Here is a 22,103-nt window from a genome sequence, read left to right as displayed (position 1 = left end):
AGTTAGGGCCAGCTCTGAAACACAGAGATTTTTTTGCCATTTTTGCAGAGAAACCTATTGGAGAAATCAATTAATGTATAATCCTAAATAAATTACAGTATAATGCTGCAGATTAAATAATATGTAAGAAGGTATTGAGCCTTGCCAAGCCTTTGATATGTTTCCACTTTTATGATGTTAACTCCAATAAAATCAAATTCTAAAAATAGAATTTTCATGTTCTTTCTAATACCCCAGATTTCCTTGGCTTCTATTTCAAATTCTTATCCCTTATATAGACCCTTTCTGTCTCTTGCCTTCTTTCTTATATAAGAAAACCATTTTCTTACTGTTTTGTCTGAGCCCTTTTTTTTTCCTAAGGTGTGCTTTAGAAACACAGTTTTAAAGTAGAAGAAGGAATAGTTCAAAGATTAAAACTGGCTATTCAGATGTGGCCATAAAATAATTTTAGCAATCTGTATTTTATTCATAGTCTAAACATTCAAATAAAGGCTAAAAATCATGATTTTTTTTTTTAACAAAGTGAAAGATTATTTCCTTTCTTTCTAGGTTGGGCAAGTGTACCCTGTGTATTCTGTGTCAAACCTACAGCATACCCTAGCTTGCTTTTTAGATATTTAGCATTTGCCAAGAGTCCCTGTGCTCATTTCTGACCCTGTTCTGTTCCAGGTGCTCTGACTTCCAATGGGATCAATGCAGATACCAGTGCTGAGATAGGACGTGCCAAGAACTGCCTGAGTCCTGAAGACATCATAGAAAAATATAAAGAAGCCATTTCTTACTATGGCAAGGTAATCCTGGTTATTTATAAATGAACACTTTAAGTTCTTTTCAACCATGAACTCCTGAGGCTTTGGTTTTGGGGGATCTTTTAAAGCATGGCAGTGAGGTTTGTAAAACAGCTTCCAGCTCTGCTGGAGCACTTTTTAGGTTTTTGTGCAAATGCTCAGAGCCTGAGATGGAAAAGGAACTTAATGTCTGCAGTCATAATAAGAAAAGAAAAAGAATTGTTTTTACTGTGAAAATAGTGGCTCAGTGTCCACATCAACACTAAAGAGAAGTTTGATTGTATTGCAGGGGAGTTATTTAATCACTTTTTAATTTCAGGTATTTCTCTTGTTTGATAATGTATCTTTAAACTAAGCTTATAAATATTTATTACAGGCATTTTCATGTCCATGTTAAAGGGAGACTCTCCAAGTGAAACAATTTCAATTGTGTGCATGAGTTAATTTATGATCAGGAGCAATGAAAGGTGATAATTCTGGGCACAGTGTCAGATAAATTAGAATCCATCAGTGAAACAATAACTGTCAAGGATGCATTCAGCTTTTTAATGTTACCTTAAGGGTACATTGCTCATCTTGAAAGGGTGGGATGTCTCTAGGAGTATAAAATTATTGGACTTAGTTGGGCTTAAGGCAGGATATTTATATTTTGATTATTTATAATATGCACTGTGCTCTCAGCAAGTAATAACTGTGTTTCACTGCAGCTTCACTTGAAATAACAAAGAGATTTGTGTCAGGACTGATTTATAACCCTGCAAGACAAGCACAGTTACCTCCTGCCTGTTCCAGACCTACAGAGTAACTCCTTGCTCTAATGCTGAGGAAGCAGCACTATTCTGGATGGTTTTTATGTTCTCACTCAACTGAAAAACTTTTGTAGCACCTTCTAAAATAGATTCAATCTCCACTGTTTTGTTTTTGCTAATATAAATGCATGAGAGAGGAGTATGTGACAGCTTTGCTGGTGTAACTCTTGCATTTTGTTATTGAGCTTTCTTTCCCCCATTGGTTTTCAAATATAAATACCTGAAGAGAGCTCAACTTCAGCAGAAGGTGGGAAAAATCAAATACCCAGTATCAATCTTGTCTGGGGAAATCACCAGATCAAAATTGCCTCTTTGTTATCTGAGCACCAACAGTTCAATGCACATCTGCATTGTCTCCTTAGCTTCCTTAAGCAAGCTAAATCACTAAACAGTCATTTACAGCAAATGTTTTGCAAACAAATATTGGAACAGCCAGATTGGTTTCTAATTCTCTCATCAGGAATATTGTTTTAACTAAAGAGAAAATGGATGCATCAATAAAAATATTTGCATTGTAAAGGTAGAATTTATTTGCAGCCACAGCACCCACAAGCAACCATTTATATGAGGTTACCCCAAATTGTTCCAATATTCCCAGCTTTTCTCCTCACCTGAACTCTCAAAATGAGAGCAGTGAGTGAAGAGGCTGAAAGCAGCTGTTTTGCACAATAATATTTTAGATGACACCTTAACTTTCACTTGGGCACATGTTGATAATTTAACAGTGCCCTCATTAGCATTAAGGAATTGCTGGGTTTGGAGGATGTGACAGCTGATTTATGTGCTGAGCAGAAATGCTCATAAAATCTAACAGGTGCAATACTTCAATATTATTTTAATTTTCTCCCTCTCCAAGTACAAGAATGCTGGGGTGATTGAACTGGAAGCTTGTGTGAAGGCTGTGAGAGTCCTGGCCATGCAGAAGAGGAGCATGGAAGCCTCTGAGTTTCTGCAGAACGCCGTTTACATCAACCTTCGGCAGGTCAGTTGCAAAGTCCAGGTTTTCTTCTCTTGTCATTTATCAGAATCTCCTGAAAATTACTTAGATTGAGGAGACTCCAGTTTATTTTCTGTACCACTGCCTTTCTTCTGACAAAAGCTTGACTTCTGAGGATTTTCACATCTGTGAGTCTGGGTTACAAGGTATTGAGAGTTCATCTAAAAACATGAGGACTTAGTTTGAGATTAAACTCTGTTGCTTCTTCTCCCTTGTGAAGGTAAAAAAAAATCCCATTGTTGTTCTCTTGTGATGCTGTACTAGGGAAAAACAGCTGCCTGGGACTGCTCTGCATTGGATTTTTAAAATTTTCTTGATTGCATCTCATTCAATGGAACTGAGCAAATCAGGAATGGCCTGTTGCAGAGTGAGCTGAAGGGTCTGATTAGTGTTCTTAATCAACTGAATTTTGTTGTGTAGTGCAAAGTCTTAATTAAGCCAAATCAGAAAGGAATTCAGGGGGGAAATCAGTGTTTGGAGCTGTGTGGAAAGTGCTCAGTATCACCACAAAAACAACATTAACACTTGAGCAGTATCTCAAGCTTGGTGTCACTGCTCAGAGAGATTGCTGTGGTTGAAAGGATTAATAAAAAGCTGTTAGGTTTCATAATGGTTTTTGGTTTTTTCTCATTACATCTTGGTAAGATGAGCAGTTTAAATCCACACCATTGACCTTATTAGGCCCAGACAGGGACAGCAGATTTATCAGGGAGGTAGAACACTTTCTTTCATTTGCTAAGAATCCTTTCTCTGGAATAAATTTTCTAACAAAGCATTAATGAGACAATAATTAATTGATAAGCTGTCATAAAAATCATCAGTCTTGTTAGAGTGTGCCTTAATTGCCACAATCCTTGTCATGTTAAAGGCCCTCTCTTCAATTCTGTAACCTGTTTTTTTGCTGGCAGTTCTTTGTTGTTCACCCATCCTCTTGTTCTGGAGCTGTTATTCTTGTTGCCTGCAAACTCCAATATTGTTGTTGTTTCTTTTTCTGGAAGCAGTTAGTGGCACTAAGAGAATACCCTGTTCTCCCTGACATCACTGATATTGCAACTTCCACTTCCCATCAGAGGGAACCTGTAAGACCCAGCATCCTGGTTTGAAGGACAGGTGTCTGACAAGAAAGGCAGGAACCTCTCTTGGAATAGAAAATGTGATCCCCCTTCTCTCCAAATAACTCTGAAAATCTGGGGTTTTCAGGCAAAGACCTGGGAAAAGGAATCACAGTTCTTCACTGGTGTGTGTACCCTCACCTCCTGGCCAAAATCTCTTGGTATTTTTGCCCTTCCTAAAGAGAAAACCCCCAGGTGAGAGAGGAGTCAGCTGCACCCTTCCCCACCTTGGCCATTTTTTTGGTCACTGTTAAGTACTGGTCCTTGTTGTCTCTTACCTACAGGTGGGACAAAATTTCACGAGAGAAGGAACCAAAATGAGAAATCCTAACCCCCAACACCCAGTGAATGGCAAAGTACTTGCCACTTCAATAATTGATATGAATTGCCTAATAATACACAAACACAAACTTGGCAACATGAAAAACAGACCCTGATCTAAGCAGTGAACCTGCAACAAAACCAGTTCAGACTGGGATTTCTGCAGGGCTGGGAGCAGAGATTGTGTTGGCATTACTGTGTGAAATAATGTAGGATAATCCTTCCAGGGCTTTTCAGGGCTGGGAAATGTGTTTTCCATAAAGAGAGGTATGGCTGGGAATTGTATTTATAGCTTTTTAAGATTTACTGTATGAAGCATGTAAACAAATTAGAGTTGTATTTATAATTTGGACTAACTCATGAGGAGGAGTCATCCTGGGATAGCTGAGGGAATAAACTGTGGGACAGTGCTTTTTTTTCATTTGTAGGTAAACAGAACATCAGCACAACCAATATTCTGCAGCAGAAAAACACCTCAAAGGTTAAAGTGTAAGACTTGTTCCTATCCATAAATTTAATTTCATACTCAGTCTAGTAATATCATGTAATTGGTATTTTCTGATGAGCTGCAGGGTAATAAGACTTAACTTTGCATCCAGTTATGAGGAATAAATTGTAAAATATAATTACAGAGAAAGTGAGATTATAAAATTTTAATGTAGTAAGGAATAATTAAAAAGCAAATAAAAAGCTGCATTATTTGAAAGCCTGGCTTGAAACAAACCTGAGGAAAAACTCTATTACCTGAAGAGTGACCTACAGCCTTTCCAGGTGCAGTTGTAGCTTTGTCTGGTAGAGCAGTCAAATAAAAATTAACCAGGTGGAAATAATGCTGTGCTTCAGGTGGTGCCTGTTCTGCAGCCACTTTACAGGCATTAAGCTTTTATAAATTTGTGAGGTCAGGAAAGATGTTTGTGGGTGTTACAGCAATGGCCTGCAGAATGCCTGCTGCAATCTTCCCAGAATTAATTACTTGGAGTATCTGGGTGGGTTTTTTTCTCATTTTTTTCTTCTTTTAAATTCCTGGATGGTAACACAACTGTTTGTGCTTAGGAAAATGCAATTTTGCTGTCTTTGTGGTGGTGAAAATAAGGTTTTCTGCAGCTGAGGAAAATTGATTAACTTTGGGGACAACCATTAAGCAACAAGTTATGTAACAGTGCTAAAAACTTAGATATGATGAAAATAAAACTTTCTGGGAATCTGTTGCCTCTCTCATAGTAATTCCAATTATTACTGAGGGCTCCTGTCTACCTAAATAGCATTGCCCTGTCTTTTATCATCTTAAAGAATTAGTGAACATTGTTGGTATTTGTATTTAAGGAATAGCTTTTGATAGGGTTTTTTAAAGCTTTTTTTTTCTTTATTTCCTGATCATGTGCTTGTGCCCTTTTCAACTTTGCTGCCATATTTTTCATTGCTCTAACTTGTTAAAAATGGCATAAATAGGTGACTTCAGTATGATATATTGTGTTCTTTCTGAGTGATTGCTTTTGGGAACTATGGTAACTTCTCCAAATTATTTCCTGTGTTTTCCTTTTTTGCTTTTTGGTTTTTTCCAGCTGCACTGTCTTCTGAAAGTTTTCACCCTGGTGCAATTACCTTTTTTCACAACTCATGATATACAGGGATGGTCTTAGGGATGGGTGGTATTTTTGTGTCAGGCACTGTCTTCTGTTGTAAGTTCTGAAAAAACAGGAATTTCAGCTTCAACAATTGCTTGAACTCTCTAAAATGCTTTGCTACTCTGTGTGTTTCTTCATAGCCTGAAGTACAAAAATTTGAACTGTCAGATAAGGTCGTGGTACCCTCTGATAACTCCTCTTTGATGTGTCTCATATCCCTGTGTCCAAAATTAGAAATGACTTTTGAGAACAGACTGCTTTTTGTAATTATATCAGGATTTGAGTGGCTGAAAGACATTTTGAAGCTCTGCTTACAAGACCTAATCCTTTCTTCAAAAAAACCAGCCAGTGTGGTGAGCAGCTTCCCTCTGACTGTCCAAGCCTTTGAGTGCCTGAAGTTAAGCAGACTGATTGATACTTCCAGTTTTGAAGAATGAGTTGCTGTTTCTGTCCTTTAGGGCTATTTTTGGGTGAAGTTTGTCACTTGAAACACTTTGCAAAATGTGTTGGCAGCTTTAGAGTAATTTCAAGTACGTTTTATTTCTTTTGATTGTGCCAGGTCCTGTGCACTAGGTGTCAGCATTGCTCTGCCTGCAGGTTCCTGGGACCCAGCAGGAATCATCCAGAGCTTCTGTGGCAATCTCTTCATGGCTGGCTGACTCCAAAGCAAGATTATCATTCAGGCCAGAGGCAAAAGGAATTAAGTTACCTGGGACTTAGGCCAATACACTGATAAGCTAAAGGAGCACATGGTGGTAGTTTCTTATCAAGTTTCAGCTTTAAGCCTAACGGGACCTTAACTAAATTTCACCTCACTTGTTGGCAGTGTGCAACTGTATCATGGAATTGTTTAGGTTGGAATAGAGCTCAAGACCAACCATTAACTCAACACTGGCAAGCCCAACACTAAACTATGTCCCCAAGTGTCACAGCTACACATCTTTTAAAGCTCTTCAGTCATGGTGACTCCACCATGTCCCTGGGCAGTTCCAATACTTGACTCAGTGAATAAATCTATGTCTTTCCATGACATTTTGCTACTTTAACATTATTTTTTACCTTGTTGGGAAAAGCTCCCCTTGAGCTCACTGCTGCCCTCCAAAACTTCCTCATGGTGAGGCACTGGCACAGGTTTGCCAGAGAAGCTGTGGATGCCCAATCCCTGGGAGTGTTCAAGGCCAGGTTGGATGAGGCTTGGAGCCAGCTGGTTTAGAAAAAGACATTCCTGCCCATTGCAGGCAGTTGGAACAAGATGATGTTTAAGGTCCCTTCCAACCCAAACCATTTTATGATTCTGTGATTCAATCTCATGGTGTATAAATCACAGTGTGGTTTCATGGAATGAAAAATTTGTGGTTTACAAGATTAGAGACATAAAAATCCAGACAGTAGTTTCTTGCCTTCATAGCCTGAGATTTCAAGATTAGATTTAATCTTCAAGGGATGAAAATCTTAGTGAATCAATAAATCTTGGAAGTGCTATATTTTTGCACTCCTTTCATTCACACCAATATCATGTTAAGTATCTTCCATAAAAAGTGGAGCTGTTTAGCTGTTACTGACTGTTTTGACTGTTTACTTGTTAGTACCACTTACAAATAAAGTTGAAGCTGCAGAACTTCATCTTTGCAGTTTTTATTAGCACTTGAACCAAGCTTAACTTTCCCTGGCTGCAGAAGCTGTCACGCCTGGCTATGTGCAAATCCCTGCCCTTCTGCAGCGCCAATGTCTGCTACTCCTGTTTGTTTTTTTAAAACTCAGCACTTGAAATCTGATTAAAAACCATCCCTTTCCTCCTTTCCCTTCCAACTGCAGCTCTCAGAAGAGGAGAAGATCCAGCGTTACAGCATCCTGTCGGAGCTGTACGAGCGCATCGGCTTCCACCGCAAATCGGCGTTTTTCAAGCGCATCGCGGCCATGCAGTGCGCGGCGCCCAGCATCCCCGAGCCCGGCTGGAGGGCCTGCTACAAACTGCTGCTGGAGACCCTGCCTGGCTACAGCCTCTCCCTGGACCCTCAGGACTTCAGCAAAGGTCAGTGGGATTGCCACTTAGCTGGCTTTCCATAGTAATTCCCTTGAGAGATTTCATCCTGCGCCTACGTTGTTTGGTCATCTGAAACTATGGCAGCAGATAAAGCAGTTGTTTAACACTGTGCCTTCACTTTCTTTTAATGTTGTTCCAATAATTTCAAATTTCTGCAAGTCACTGCTGAATGTGTTGCTGTGGTTCCCTGGTTGCAGGAAGTAATGATGTGTTATTTATGAAAACTTAGTTTCTTATGTTTTTCAAAAAAACATTATTATCTTTGTTTTGATAATATGCTTCTCAATACATGAAAAGGTCATCTATTATTCTGGATTACTTTTTCAATTAAAGTGTCTTCAGGTGTTCCATCAGAAATTGTATTTCTTTTGGTCTTATAGCTGTTTGACAAAAAAAGATTAAAAATCCTTTTACATATTTTTGTATATAGATGCAAATAATGTAATTAATAGGGTCAAATATGTCACATTTCCCCACAAAAGAGATCAGACACAGCTAAATTGCTGCTTGGCAGCTCCTTTTGAGTAAACCTTTCCAACACTTTGCATTGTGTTATAGAGCAGCAGTTTTGGGGACCATTTCCTAAATGTTTTAGCTGCAGGAGAGGAGCAGGAAGTGATGGGCTGAGCTGTATTTGTGGATGGTTGGTGTTGGGTTTTTTAAAACTGTTCTGATTTGGCAGTCAAATTATATGTGAGAGGAGGTAGCAAATGCCAAGTGGACTCAGTGGAAAGATGCTAAGAATCTAGGAATAGGGAATGTGCTGGGAAAAATATGCTCTGACTTGGGACAGGACTGTGTTGGGAGAAGAAGTTGTAGAAGTTCTGCAAGAAATTATAAATAAAAAAGCAAAGAAAAGACATGACTGGTATTTATCTTTCATTTCTCCCTTACCTTCATGATGCACTGAAGTGAGTTGTCTCATTTTTTATCCCTGAAATGGCTCTTTTAGAGACATATGGAAAGATCACTGCAAACTCTAAGATAGAAATGACATTTCACACATGAAAAATAATGAGACTCTCAAAATATAAACTCTCAAGGTTTGGTTGCAGTAAATATTCCTAAAACAGTTTGCCAAATGCTGATGGGTGATATTACAAGGAAGGCTGTTGAAGTTTATGAAGTATTGAACATCTCGAAATATCTGTTATTTAAAAATTATTGCTGTTGCTTACTACTAAAAGCAGGTTAAGCTTCATGAAGAGTGCTGCATATTATGGTTCTGAAAGGAAGGTTGTGTTAAGATCATCTATTTATTCTTCCCATAGATACTCTACAAATATGAAGTAGTTCATAGCCTGAAACTTAAAGGCTGAAAATCAGGATATGTGCCTTGTGTCCCAAAGTTTTATTGCTTTTATTGCCTGGGAACGCATTTAGAAAAAGATATCTCTTGCTTGATCTTTAAAGAGAGTTAAGAATTACTGGGTAGTTTCTTTTCTTTACAAGGGCATGGAGTGACAAGACAAGGGGAAATGGCTTCAAGGTTTAAACTGGATATTGGGAAGAAATTCTTTACTGTGAGGGTGCTGAGGCCCTGGCACAGGTCGCCCAGAGAAGCTGTGGCTGCCCCATCCCTGGAGCTGTCCAAGGCCAGGTTGGATGGGGCTTTAAGCCACCTGGTCTAGGGGAAGGTGTTGGAAATAGATGATCTTTAAGGTCCTTTCCAATCCAAACCATTTTGTGATTCTATTATTTCAATTTCTGTATGAAATTTCATGTGCATTGTCCAGAGAATTAAAAAAAAACTTTATATGTTTTGTGCATCATTTTTGTTTTTGGGAAGTGTTAAATTCATCTTCAGAATTTTAACTGTATCTTTATCAGTGAATAGACAAGCATATAAAAGAAAACTTGATTTCATGTTTAGATATTCAAGCAAATACAACAATCCTATTTTTTGTGTTGAGTACAAGGGTTGGATTTTGTAACAGCCATTGGGTGATTGGTTTGAGTGCCATAAAATTACAGCTTAGCATGTGAAGAAAGCTAAAACCAATGTGTTAGTGATGATTTCCAAGTTTAAAATACATGAAATATAATGATTTATGATGATATATTACCTGCATTTTCCCCAGGAACTCACAGGGGATGGGCTGCAGTGCAGATGCGCCTGCTTCATGAGCTGGTCTATGCCTCCAGGAGGATGGGCAACCCTGCCCTGTGTGTCAGGCACCTCTCCTTCCTGCTCCAGACCATGCTGGATTTCCTTTCTGACCAAGGTAGGGCTTTTAAAGGAGCAGATATTTGCACTTTCTTCTGATCCATAATCAAATAATGTGACTCTCTTTTGAAATACAATTAATTTGTAGAGCAGGCAAGTTGTGGAGTTCTGTGTATGTCTGAGTGGGTTGTTGATGGTAGTCAGTCAACAGAATTGAAATTAGATGATCTTTAAGGTTCTTTCCAACCCAAAACATTCTGTGTTTCTAACTTTTAGAAACTGAATGTGATGGACCTGAGTTAAGCAGTGTTTAACTGGGACAGTGCCCTTAAGTTCCTCTACATTCTGCACTTTATTTATTTATTTTTTTAAATTCAGCAATATATTTAACAGGATTTGATTTGTCAAAGGTTGACAATGCAATGAATGTGTCTGTGGATGATTTTCAGCAATGGGAATGATGTGTGTGAGGACCCTTCTGTGGGGTAGGACCATGTAACATTTACAGAATCACCTGAAAAAGCCGAAAGTGACAACAGTTATTTTGTATTAAGTTTCTTAGGAAAAAGAATATTCCATAGTGACTTGTTTATCACCCAGCTTAATGAGATCAATGATTTAATGAGTACTAAATGATTTTAAAATTTAGTTTTGCTTCTCAGTGAGCCAGGTAAAAAAATGCATTTTTCCCAGTTACTCCTTTGTTTACAATAAGAGGATGGAAGTAAAATGTATAGGGTTTTGTTTTTTTTTCTTTTCTTCTTCTGTTGTAGCCAAATGTCTCCCCTTAGTAACTCCTACAGCAAAGAATTTTATTGGCAAATTTTAGGTATTTGCCTGCTTTATTCCCTCTGTTTAGTGGCTCAAATCAATGCTGGAGGAAGAAGAGGAACTGATAAACTGGAATAAATTTGCTTTCTGCCTGTAGATCTTATTTGCTGTTAAAAGGTCCTTGGATTTTCCAGGACTTACAGTGGAGCTTTGTTGATTTATGTATGGAAAGTTGTGCTGAAGACAAGGTTTTAAACTTTTCCACTCTGCATTTCCACGTGTGATATTGTTAATCCCTAATCCTAAGAAGGTTAGAACTCCCAAAGACAAGAATCTTCTGTGTTCTTTGCCTTCAGACATTGTGTGTCTGAGTAAAGCTTCCAGTGTCCTAAGGCCTAGGATAACTGTGATGCTTAGTGCCTTTGAAAAAAATCAAACTAAATATTCTCCCATATGTTTGAAACACAGTTGAATATTTTTCTTTCCTTCTCTCCTGAATACATCCAAAATAGAACTTGCTGTTGAGTTTGGTGTCTTTTATTGATAAGAAATGCCAGAAGTGTATTTCTGCCTGTATTTTTTTGGTAACTCTGCTGAGATTGATAGTGTGTGACCATAGAATCATTAAGGTTGCAAAAGGACTCCAAGATCATAAAGTCCAACCTGATGTTGTGCAGGGGACCATTTAGCATAGAAAATTACTTTAAATTTATAGTTCTTATAAAAATATTGGAATGTTAGGAAAAAATAAACCAACAAACCTTTAATCTTGAATTGTAGTAAGGGACAAAAGCAAGAGAATTGAAGGCAGAGGATTAAGTTACAGTTTTACTTATTGTGAACAGTTCCCTTATAAACTGCTAAAAAGGTGTCATTAGAGTTCTTCTCTGATGCCACATGACTGAAATTTCCAGGTTTTGTTAATTAATTGAAGGTTTAATTAGAAAACAGAATTAATGCCAGTGGTATTGGAGTTCAAGAGTGCTCAGATTTTCATATTTTTCTGTGCTGCATAGAAAGTCACCAGTTCTAAGGCTGAAGAAAATCTCAGTCTTTTGGGAAGTCAGTTTTCGCTTGAATGTGTTTCTTCCTAAATAAACTTCATATTTTTAAAGCTTGTTACTGATTATCTGCTAAACCCTTGTATTTAAAGTTTGGGTAGTTTGCAGTTAATTTTTAAAATTAGAATAAACAGAAGTGAAAACTCCTAAGCTGAGAGGAAGTTACCAGCTAAACATTTGTCTCTGGAGCTTGACCTTCTAACCCTTTTTCTCTCAGATTTAGCTGCCTCTAGACAGAGAAAAGGAACATTTTCTCATTTTTAAATTTAATTCTCTTCATTTACTAGTTCAGTTGAAGCTGAGATACTGATTTATTCTCCAATTAGAAGCTCAGCTGCTGAGATTTATTTGTTCCAATGAAATCTAGATCTATTAATTAGAAACTCTTGCTTCTATTAATGGAACACAAATGCATAGTCTAAACTGGTTTGTGTTTAAAACAAAATTTAATGTTTGAATTGAATCACACACATTTTAAAATACAGCTTGTCTATGTTTACTTGAATTTACTTGAATCTCCAACCATGCAGCATGGCAAATCTAAATAAAGAATATCATCAAGTAAATGGGAGATGTCAGTCACTATTTTAACAACATGGAAACTAAAAGTTTGATTTAAAATTAAGCTATTTAGTTGCATAAATATGTAAAATGCAGTCTTCTGCAAAGCAAAAAGAGGTACTAAATTCTGTGTAAAACCTCTAATCTCAAGCTATTATGTTTTAATGGTAACAAGCCCTTAAGAATCACTTTCTTTAAATAAGAATTAAAATGTGCAGTTGCAAAGTTGCTTGGAATTGAACCTATCTTTTGCATAATGCTTTTTGCAACAAAACTGTGAGTACATCTCAGTGAATTTGAATTGAGTAATGTCAGATATTTGGAAAAAAATGCCAATTATTTTACTGTGGCTCTTCACTGATATTATTAATACAATTTAAATGGGTTGTGGCTTGCATTGAGTGCAAATAATTCTGTGTTGGCTCATCTGTTAGGGCCTCTCTAAACACAGAATTATATGGAGACAGCTGCTAAGGAAATGTGACCACCCACCAGGCAGGCTGTGGTGAATGAATACAGAGTTGGGAATGTTTCTCCATTGCCTCTTGAAGATTTGAGGTTTGAAAGTGAAAGCTTTGAACTGCTTTCTTTTAGAAAATGAAGCACCTGTTTGCAGACCACTGCAAGACCTTGATGTTGATCTGTTAGGGAAGGGAGGAATGAACTTTGGGAACATCAGGTGAACTTGGCCTGGGTACCAAGGAGCAGCCAGTGGATTTTAGGGGAGCAGAGATGGAGGTCACCAGTGATGTGCTGTTCTGGGAGGTGGATGTGAGGTTGCCACTCACAAAATCCTCTCTAAGTAAGTGCCCAAAAATCTGTGAGGTCTACAGAGTGTTGGAGTCTTTGCTGTCCTGGCTGATCCTGTGAGGCTGCTCCACCCTGCTGGTGCTGCTGCCCTGGCTCTGCCCCCTGGCTGGGCAGCTCTGGGAGGGACCTGGGGAATTCCCCATGCCAGGGATTTCTCCCATGGCCCTGGTGAGCAGTGCTGGGGCCATGCTGGGGTAACCCTTTCCTGTGCTTCTCAGCATCATTGCTGGCATTCTCCTACTTTCCTGTTTTCTCCTTCTTTCCTCCTTTATGAAGAAATGAAGTTGAGTTGTCACTTTGGATCCCAACATTTGTTTGTGTTTTAATCTTCTTTTTCGGTATGTTCAGAACCTAATTCCTTCCTGCATTTGTGGATCAAGGCAAAACTTGTCTCTCTTCAGCTGGAGCAGATCAGAACAGTCCCTCACCCCTGCAAGTTCATGTTCTTTCAGACATTCAGCAGGTTTCCAGGATTTCAGGATTCCTGCTGTTTGCCTCTGCTGGCAGGGATCTCCATGTTCTGGGGTGGTTTTCTCATTCACAATGTATAGCATGGGATGGAACTAGGAGTAAAAGTATTCCATACTTTGTTTTGTGGGCTAATTCCTAAAAGATCTTCAAGGTTCATCTATTTTGTTGTTTAGGAAATATTTATCAGTGTAGCTCTGCCAAGATCTTCCTGTCCCATGGTTATTGTTGCTGCACTTGAGTTCTTTGCAGTCTTCTGGTGAGGTGACAGCCTTCACATCTGAGCTCTCCACTGCTCTGTCATGTACTCAATGAATTAAACTGCTGACTCTATGATGATCTGCATTAAACATGCAGAAGTAATTCTTCATCTGTTGATCGAGGATTTGGATTCTTTATTCTTGAGAGAACTTCCCAGAACATCCTGGTGTGTCTGTCCTTCCTCTGTGTGGTTGTTTCTTGAATCATGTTTCTTAAAGATGTTTATTATCAGCCTGGACCGAGATCATTGTAACTAGTGAAGAATTTCTGCCACAATTTCTGCTGAATGCTGTTTCAGTTCCCCTCATCCTGTAGATGAGTTGGGATGGACTTGCCAGTGTTGGCTGGGAAGGCCACCTTGATGCCTTGACAGCTTGGACTGGTTGGTAGCTGAGAGTCTCCACACCATTAATATGAGGGTTTCCACACCATTCCATAATTCTGGAACCTTCTCCTTTCCAGCCTGCTGTGCTCAGGTGAAATATCAGCTGGGCAGGGTGAGGTTGTGCCCTCTGCAAAGAATTTATGAGCTTGATCTAAGAAAGAAACCCCAAACCTTGTTCATCTTCAGGAATTATGGCTAAACCTGGACTGAGTGTAATTTGGTAATGTCAGACGTGGTGTCTTACAACTCTTAAAATATGTCTTTCCATCTTGCATTTTGGAAGAGGAAATTATGCAGTATTTTAGACATTTTTATTTATAGAACAGATTGCATATGCATTCCCTCAGTGTCATTTAAATTTCAAATTGCTATGTGGAAGTATGGAAAATAAAGAAGAATATTAAACTGGGCTCCTGAAAATTGACAGCTAGGCCACAAGTGAATGTGGGAATGACTTTAACCCTTTGTAGCCCTCCTGCCAAGCAGCAATAAGGACCAGACTTGGTTTCTGAGGATCTTTACTTAAAATTGTAATGTCCTGAATTTCCATCCAAACCTGGGAAAATGAAGTGAAGCTGTGCAGGAATTTGGTGGGTTCTATCTCCCCACAGAGATTGGGGTAAATGAATTTCACTGGAGCAGGGGATAGGAATAACCTGTGAGCCCATAAATAACTTTTGGGCATGGAACAATTTAAAATGGCTTTTTTTTTTTTTTTGAGGGACTGCTGGAGCAGCTTGTCACTCTGTTCACCTCACTGCCTCCTGTTCTGTTGTTCGAATCTTGCTGTGACTTTCTGATTCCCCCATGTTTTCTGAGCTGTAGCCAGAGTTGTTGAGAATTTCAGCTCATTTCAGTGTGAGCTGATTGCTCACCATTTCTCCCCTCTGTTTGCCATTTCTCCTGCCTATTCTCATAATGCTGCTCTTCTTTTTTTTTTTTTTTTCCTGTTTTTTATATTTAGGTTAGAGGAAACAAGATTATAAATATTACAAATAAAGACATAAGCCCAGAAAAGATTTTAAGGTGTAACTTGCTCAAGTCATGAAAAATAATAACTTCACACAGAAGCAGGAAGCCTGCCAGAGCTGAAAGATAATTGAGGTATGGAAAGAGACACTCAGGGAAGATTGAGCTGTATCAGAACATTTGGATCAAGGTTTTCTGTTTAGGAAAGAAGATTCCAAGGCTGCTCCTTCCTCTACAGAGAATAAATCTGGGAAATTATTTTGAAATGTAATTAGAGGTGGTTTATGGTGGGGAGTGATCTGAACTGTAAAATGAACAGTAATAAATTTCAGGTACCAGATAAGGTTCAAAGGCACTAAAAGCATTTTAATTTTAAACAGCTGAATTACAGTTGCAGTTAATTTCTTAAAGTGTTTTTATCCTCACTTTAGAATTACAAATGGCAAGTGCATTGCTGTGTTTTTGTAAGAGTTCAAGAGGGATGGAAGTTCTTCCAACTGATATATCTGTGTCACAGTCTTCCTAGTGACCCTGGCCACAGCAGTGATTGTTTTTACAAGATTCATCACTCCCCCTACACATCTGTGGCCCTCTCAGTACTGACTAAGTGACCCTGGTCATGGATGCTTCTCTTGAAGTGAGGGAAACCAAATTCCATCCTTTGAAGCCCTCTGGGCTTCAATAAATTTGGCTCAGTACAGGTTGCATTATAAGAAGCTCTGGTAAATACTGGTAGGTATGTGGATGATTGTGATTTAATAGGAAGAGGTTGGAGCATCTTTGAAGCCTGATTTATTGTCAAGGAATGATGGAGCACTGAAATGAGTGTGATTTAGTTGATATAGTATTCCTGAATTAAAAAAAAACCCAACAAAAACATTTATGAGTATGTTGGTTCATTAATGATTAGAAGAGCTAGAAACAGTAAGTGAATGAGTTTGGGGTGCTGAGGAAAGAGATTCCCAGCCATGTACTCAGCAATAACCAAATCATCCCTGTATTATCAACACTTTTCAGCACAAATCCCAAAACACAGCCCCAGCCCAGCTGCTGTCAAGGAAATTAACTCTACCCCAGCCCAAAGCTGCACTTGTCAAAGCAGATGTCAGCTATTAGGAAACTGCACAAGTGACAATATCACAATTTGTTGCCGAGCCAAGGTTATTTAGAATTTCTAGAGTAGACTTGATTGTGATGATGTTACTTGAGAGTGGAGGATAAGAGATCCTGTGTTGGACTCCTGCTCTTCCAGAGTCTGCTGGTGCTGTCCCAGGTAATCCCCAAGCTCTGCAATGAAGGCACAACTGCTCTGCTCTGTAGCTTCTTTTGTTCTGCAATGCTTAAAATACTTTAAATTGCATTTAAATTAGGGCAGCATAGATCATCTGTAGTGTGTAAATTCATTTTTGGAAAGGTAAATGTTACTGACTGCAAGGGGTAAAGAGAATGATGCTTTAATCAGACTGAACAGAGAATTTAGTGCAAATTAAAACTTGATGTAAACTTCAGAGTTACAGTGAGGTTTACTTTACTGACCCTGATGAACTGGTTTTAATGCACTGTGTTGTATTTCAGCTGACAAAGACCTGCAAGTTGGTTTTGCCCAACCAATAAACCTTTCAAAAGGGAGCTACTTTGGTTGGTCTGGTAATATTCAAATTGACTGATTTCAGGATGAAGATGGAAATCTACAGTGTAATTACCAGGGAATATTTATAGCAGCCTGGGTAGTTCTTAGCCATTACTTTGAAATATTTCACAGCTTCAGCTTAATGCCATATCTTGCCTGTGTACTTATATATAAATAAGTGTATATGTGTGTATATATATGTATAAAAATGTAATTAAACAGACTTGTCACCTTGTGTGTTTGATGTATAGCAGTGGCACAGTGTGGTCTAAGAATGAATATATTAAAAAAAGCCTGAATGGAAATGCTATCTGATGTGTTGGAATAAAAGACTTGGGAGATTTTATTTGAAGTAGAAGGAGACTTCTTAGAAGCCAGTTAAGTTTCATTCATCATGGCACTGTGACTTCTGCTGCTTTTCATCTGCTTCTGTGTTTTCATCAGTTCTGTGCTGTCAAACTTCAGCACTGCTGTGTTCCTGCTACACTTCTTCCTGCTTTTTTTAACCCCCCACTTTAGAATGTCTCCCTGGAATTTGTGTTTTGTAGAGACAAGCCAACTTATTTAATAGCTTTGCTCAAACTGCTTTATTAAGTGGGTGTAATTTATTTACCTGAATTACATGTCTTTTAGACTCTGATTTTTTTTTAAAGTTTGAATGAAATGGAGTAAACTAGCAACAGGAATAAAAGATTCAAATTCATTTGCATAGCACTAAATATGAAACACAACAAATTTTAAAGTCATATGTTATATGACAAAAATAATGTACTGTGAATCAAATATTTAGCATTACAGACAGCCTGAAAGTCTCACACAGGATTTGTCTTTGCTTAGACTTGTGTGTCAGTGAGGTACAGACAAAACTCCAGCCAATGCCATAGCCAGATTCTTAGGCTGTGATCAGCAGATCAATTGTTACAGTAAAATAGTGCTTTTTTATGGCAAAAATTTGCTATTAATTCTTTAAGGTCACTCATGAACAAAATGAAGTCTTTGAGCTTTAGTCCAAAATTGCTGTCTTCATGTAGGTACCTCTGATCTTGAAGAAATGTGATTTCCCTCAATTAATTGTGGGAAAATATACAGGTGTGCAAATGGAGGCACATTGCAAGGTTTTTATTCCAGGAAAAAAAAAGGAAAAAAAAAAAAGAAATTCCTTTGGGGAAGAGCTACTTCAATTGGACAGATGAAGACATGAAGAATTTGTGCTGTATTATTAAGTGCTATTTTTTTTTTTTTTTGTACCAAAGGAAGCTATTTTAGGAAGTGCTATATTACTAAACTTCAAATATATTTCATATGACATTTAACAGACTCAATACTGCTCTCTCACCCTAAATTCAAATTAAAGCACTGGAGTCAAGGCTGCTGTTGAAATTGGCAGTTTATATGGAAAGAGAAATATCCATGTTTAAAAATGGATCATCCCTGTACCTCAGTGAGCTCCCCATGTGATGTCCATTGGGTGGGATTGGATGTGCCAGGGGAAGATGAGAGGGGTGGGAGTGATACTGAAGCAATGTTTTTACAGAGGGATGGGAAAAATCAACTGTACGTTTGGAGAGAGAGCTGACATGTCTTCATTTTAAATTTTCAGCCAGTTTCCCAGTTTTTTCAGCAATTTAACCATCCTATTCTGAAGCAAGTTTAGATCACTGGTGGAGGCATTGAAGTTTTGAATCCTGATAAACCTTTCTGGCCAAATTCCTGTGCATAACAGTATATTGGGGAAAATGTTCTGCAAAAATCAATGTGTTGTCCCTTCCATCCTCTGCTTCTTCCACATAAAATCCAGAATCAGATGTGTTTATCAGTTACACCATTGTATCTGGGAATATTTACAAAACCTGCCTTGCCCATGAGCAGCTTTGCAGCAGTCCTGAACTTCATTTATTGTTAGAGAAGTTATCTATGTCTAATTTACTCCACTTTTTGTAATGGTGGGACTCCTGGTATTCCTTAACATGAAAAAATTAGTATTGATTTCAGTGATTTATATACTGATATTGTGTGTACAAAATGTATTTTTTTAGTATTGAAAGTATGCAGATATGAAGTTCTGAGATATGATGGAGAACCAGACACTGAAATTTTGATGGTGTCTTTTATGAACTGTCTTTCAGCTATGTCAATTTTTCAAGTCAGGTTTTAAATAGAAATATTTGGCTGCAAACTGGCTGGGACTTCATGTGTATGAATTTTATACAATTATTAAAACCCTTGGAAGGGTTTTATAGGTAACGGAAGACTGTGATGTGTTTAGTCTCCTCCTATTCTTTGTCTCTGTGGCAGTCTTTTTAGAAGTGGAAAACATTCTGCTTCTAAAAGACAGCTATTTTTATTTGTGTCTAAAATATTTTCTTCCCCTTTCCACAAAGTTAGTAGTAAATTGAGAACTTATTTTTCAAAGATGAGCTATTACACAGCCAATAACTGAATCCTTTGTGTGGTGGAGTCAGTCTCTGATACAGTTCATGATGCTCTGTTCATGAAAGCAGATCTAACTCTCTCATAGCATAGATTAATTATTTTCTTCTAGTTTCTGCTCTTCTCTGTGTCAAACAGTGAATTTTATTAGTCTCTGCTGTGTTTATTTAGTGATTTATGTTGCTTGATTTCTTAAAGAAATGGAATTCATACTCTCTGGTGGCTGCCAGTGCCTTTCTCCCTAAGAAAGCTTTGGAGTCTGTGGGGAACACACACATTTATTGCAGCAATGGGATGAACCCTCAGGGTTCCCGTGTTCCTGTCAAAGCAGCTTGTTCAAGTAGGAGATTTCTGAGCACTTTGAAGTTGTGCTTACCTGCTCCATGTATTTTTCAGAAAAATATTAATGGTAGAAAGTAAATGTAGAAAGTGCCATCCCCCAATCCCTGTGAGGGTTAATTGGGTGGAGAAGCAGAGGGTGCTGCCTGCAGGGACAGGAGCTGCTCTGTCTGCTCAGTTCCAGCCCTGGTGATGAGAGTGGATTCATCCTGCAGGTCCTGCCCAGGTGCTTTGCTCACACCTCTGGCTCTGTGCTTGGGGAAGGGGGATGCCCTGAATACACAAATGTGGTGCTCCCTGCCCAAACCAGAGCTCAGGCACTGCCTGAAAGGCTGAGGAGCTTTGCACACCCCCTGCAATCTGATTAACTGCAGAGTAAAAGCTGTGTGGTTGTTGCTGTCTGTGAAAAATCAATTCCTACTGCAGCTTTTGTGAGGGTCTTAATGTATTTTGTGGCCTTTTTGAAATTCTTTAGTTTAAAGAGTACACTGCATTTTCATGGCAGAGTGAGACTGGAGATTTCCCTGGAAGTAGACATGGACTTCTCTAGGGCTCACCAAGCAATTCTCATTTTGTGTGGGTGTGTGAAGGAAATAGCACAGAATAGTCTGAGTTGGAAGCAACCTTAAAGTTATCATCTCTGCTTTGGGCAGGAACACCTTCCACTGTCCCAGGCTGCTCCAAGTGTCGTCCAACCTGGCCTTGAACACTTCCAGGGATGGGGCAGCCACAGCTTCTCTGGGCAACCTGTGCCAGAGCCTTACCAGACTCAGAAAATAGGTTTTTTCCTAATATCTAATCTAAACCTGCCCTCTGTCAGTCAGAATCCATTTTCCCTTATCCTGTCACTACATGCTCCTGTAAAAAGTCTCTCTCCATCTTTCTTGTACATTCCCTCCATGCACTGGAAGGCCATATTTGTTTATGGGTGCAAAAACTGCTTTTTCTCTTTTTCTTTTTTTTTTTTCCTGTCATCAGACTGCCTTTTCTGTCTTGTTATATATTTCTGTCAACTCATTAAGGAGATGTTTGAGTCTGTCCTGAGAGAGCTGGGTCAGGACTGCTGCAGGAGCTCTCCTCAGACTTCTCCTTTGTGACCATTATTTGATGTCTTCAAGGGAGGAGAAAGCTCAGCCAGCACTAAGCACCCTGGGCAATGAGGGGTTTTGTTAAAATGTTGATTCTGGGCCTATCACTGAGGTAAAATTGGAGTCAGAAGGTGCTGAGCTATTTGTTTTCAATATTTTAGTGAGCTCCATAAGGAAATGAAGTTGTTGCAGTGGGATTGGTGGGTCAGACAGGAAATGTTCCCTTTCTTTATTTCACCTGGCTGTAGATTGTCCTGCAGGGTTCACTGTGACTTGATCAACTCAACATCAGCCAACTGTTGCCAAAGAACAAATGTTGTGGTTTTGTTCTTTGCCTTGGGTAGTGTACAGCTATTTTAAATTTCTTCAAATATTCAAGAGCACAGTTACAACAATTGTGTTCTTCCAATTTTCTGTGTTATCTGCCAAGACATGAACTGCTGTTTGTGTTACACTGTTAAATCACAGTTACTGAAGTGCTTAAAAACATCAGTCTGTAACTGACCTTCTGTCCTGTCCTGGTCTGATTTTTCAATGGCTCCATTATTGTGAAATATTGCTCCACAGGACTGTGAAATGAGCAGAAAGTCTTGTCTTTTTCACATTTAGTAGCTTTCAATCACTAATGGTTTCTGACTGTGCATGTGAGGCTCTCAGATTTTTGTGTTCTCATGTTAGAAGAAGGTTTGAAGCAGCTTGGACACAAAAACAATGCTTGTTATGTTGAGGTGAAGTAGTTGAGCAATGTAATTCTAAGAGTATGGGTGGGAAAAAATGGCAAATTTTTTGGTTGTGAGAAGCAGTCAAAGCCAATTTGGTATGAAATGGGGAAAATGCAGTGGGGTTATACTGAACAAACTGAGCAGAATGTGCTCACATGCCAGTGCTGCCAGGGGCTTTGCTCAGCTTTATTTGGTTACAGCCATTCTGTGATCCTGGGCTTTCAGTCAGTCTGGAGAGAAAGTGAGGGCAAAAAAAAATGTGAACATAGTTAATCCAGATGAGAAAATAAGCTGTCACTCCTCACTCAGTAAATGAGTCTCTAATACCTACACAAGAGCATCCAGTAGTGCTTCCAGCTGCAGGACAGGCTTTTAAAGCTGTTGAGGTGAATTCTCAGGTCACAGGATCAAATGGTGATTGCCTTCCTGCTGTATGAGCATGAAGGCACCAGGTGGGTAAAGACCTCCAAGAGCAGCTGGTTTTTGTCTCTTCTTTTCAAAAAGGTAAGTGCTGGTGATAACAATCACAGAAATCTCCTCACTGTGGGTCAGGAGTGAGGTTGAGGAGTTCAGTGGCTCCTGCCAGGAGGTTCTGTCAGATCAGGATGTCAGGCAGCCAGAAGCTGTGAGAATTCAGAGCTGCAATCTCTGTAGCAGGTTTGTCCTGGTTTTGACAAGGTTTTTGGCAACCATTAAGGCACAGAGGTCAGGGAGCTGAGGTGCTCCTCGAGGGAGAAGGTTCCAG

General features: G+C 38.9%; 1 protein-coding gene across 3 annotated transcripts in view; it reads left to right on the top strand.

Moving 5' to 3' along the window:
* Positions 1-22,103, top strand: part of TRAPPC9 (trafficking protein particle complex subunit 9) — a 451,106-nt gene that overhangs the window by 16,481 nt on the left and 412,522 nt on the right. For all 3 annotated transcript variants that reach the window (XM_058033362.1, XM_058033351.1, XM_058033367.1), the window contains exons 6-9: positions 670-791; positions 2,454-2,579; positions 7,468-7,684; positions 9,778-9,921. In XM_058033362.1, the coding sequence (XP_057889345.1) occupies positions 670-791; positions 2,454-2,579; positions 7,468-7,684; positions 9,778-9,921 (609 nt within the window). The remainder of the gene's footprint in view (positions 1-669; positions 792-2,453; positions 2,580-7,467; positions 7,685-9,777; positions 9,922-22,103) is intronic.

Source organism: Melospiza georgiana, chromosome 1 (assembly GCF_028018845.1).
Source record: "Melospiza georgiana isolate bMelGeo1 chromosome 1, bMelGeo1.pri, whole genome shotgun sequence".
NCBI lineage: Eukaryota > Metazoa > Chordata > Aves > Passeriformes > Passerellidae > Melospiza > Melospiza georgiana.
The sequence above is the reverse complement of the archived record's forward strand: the minus strand, read 5'-3'. Positions and strand labels throughout refer to the sequence as shown.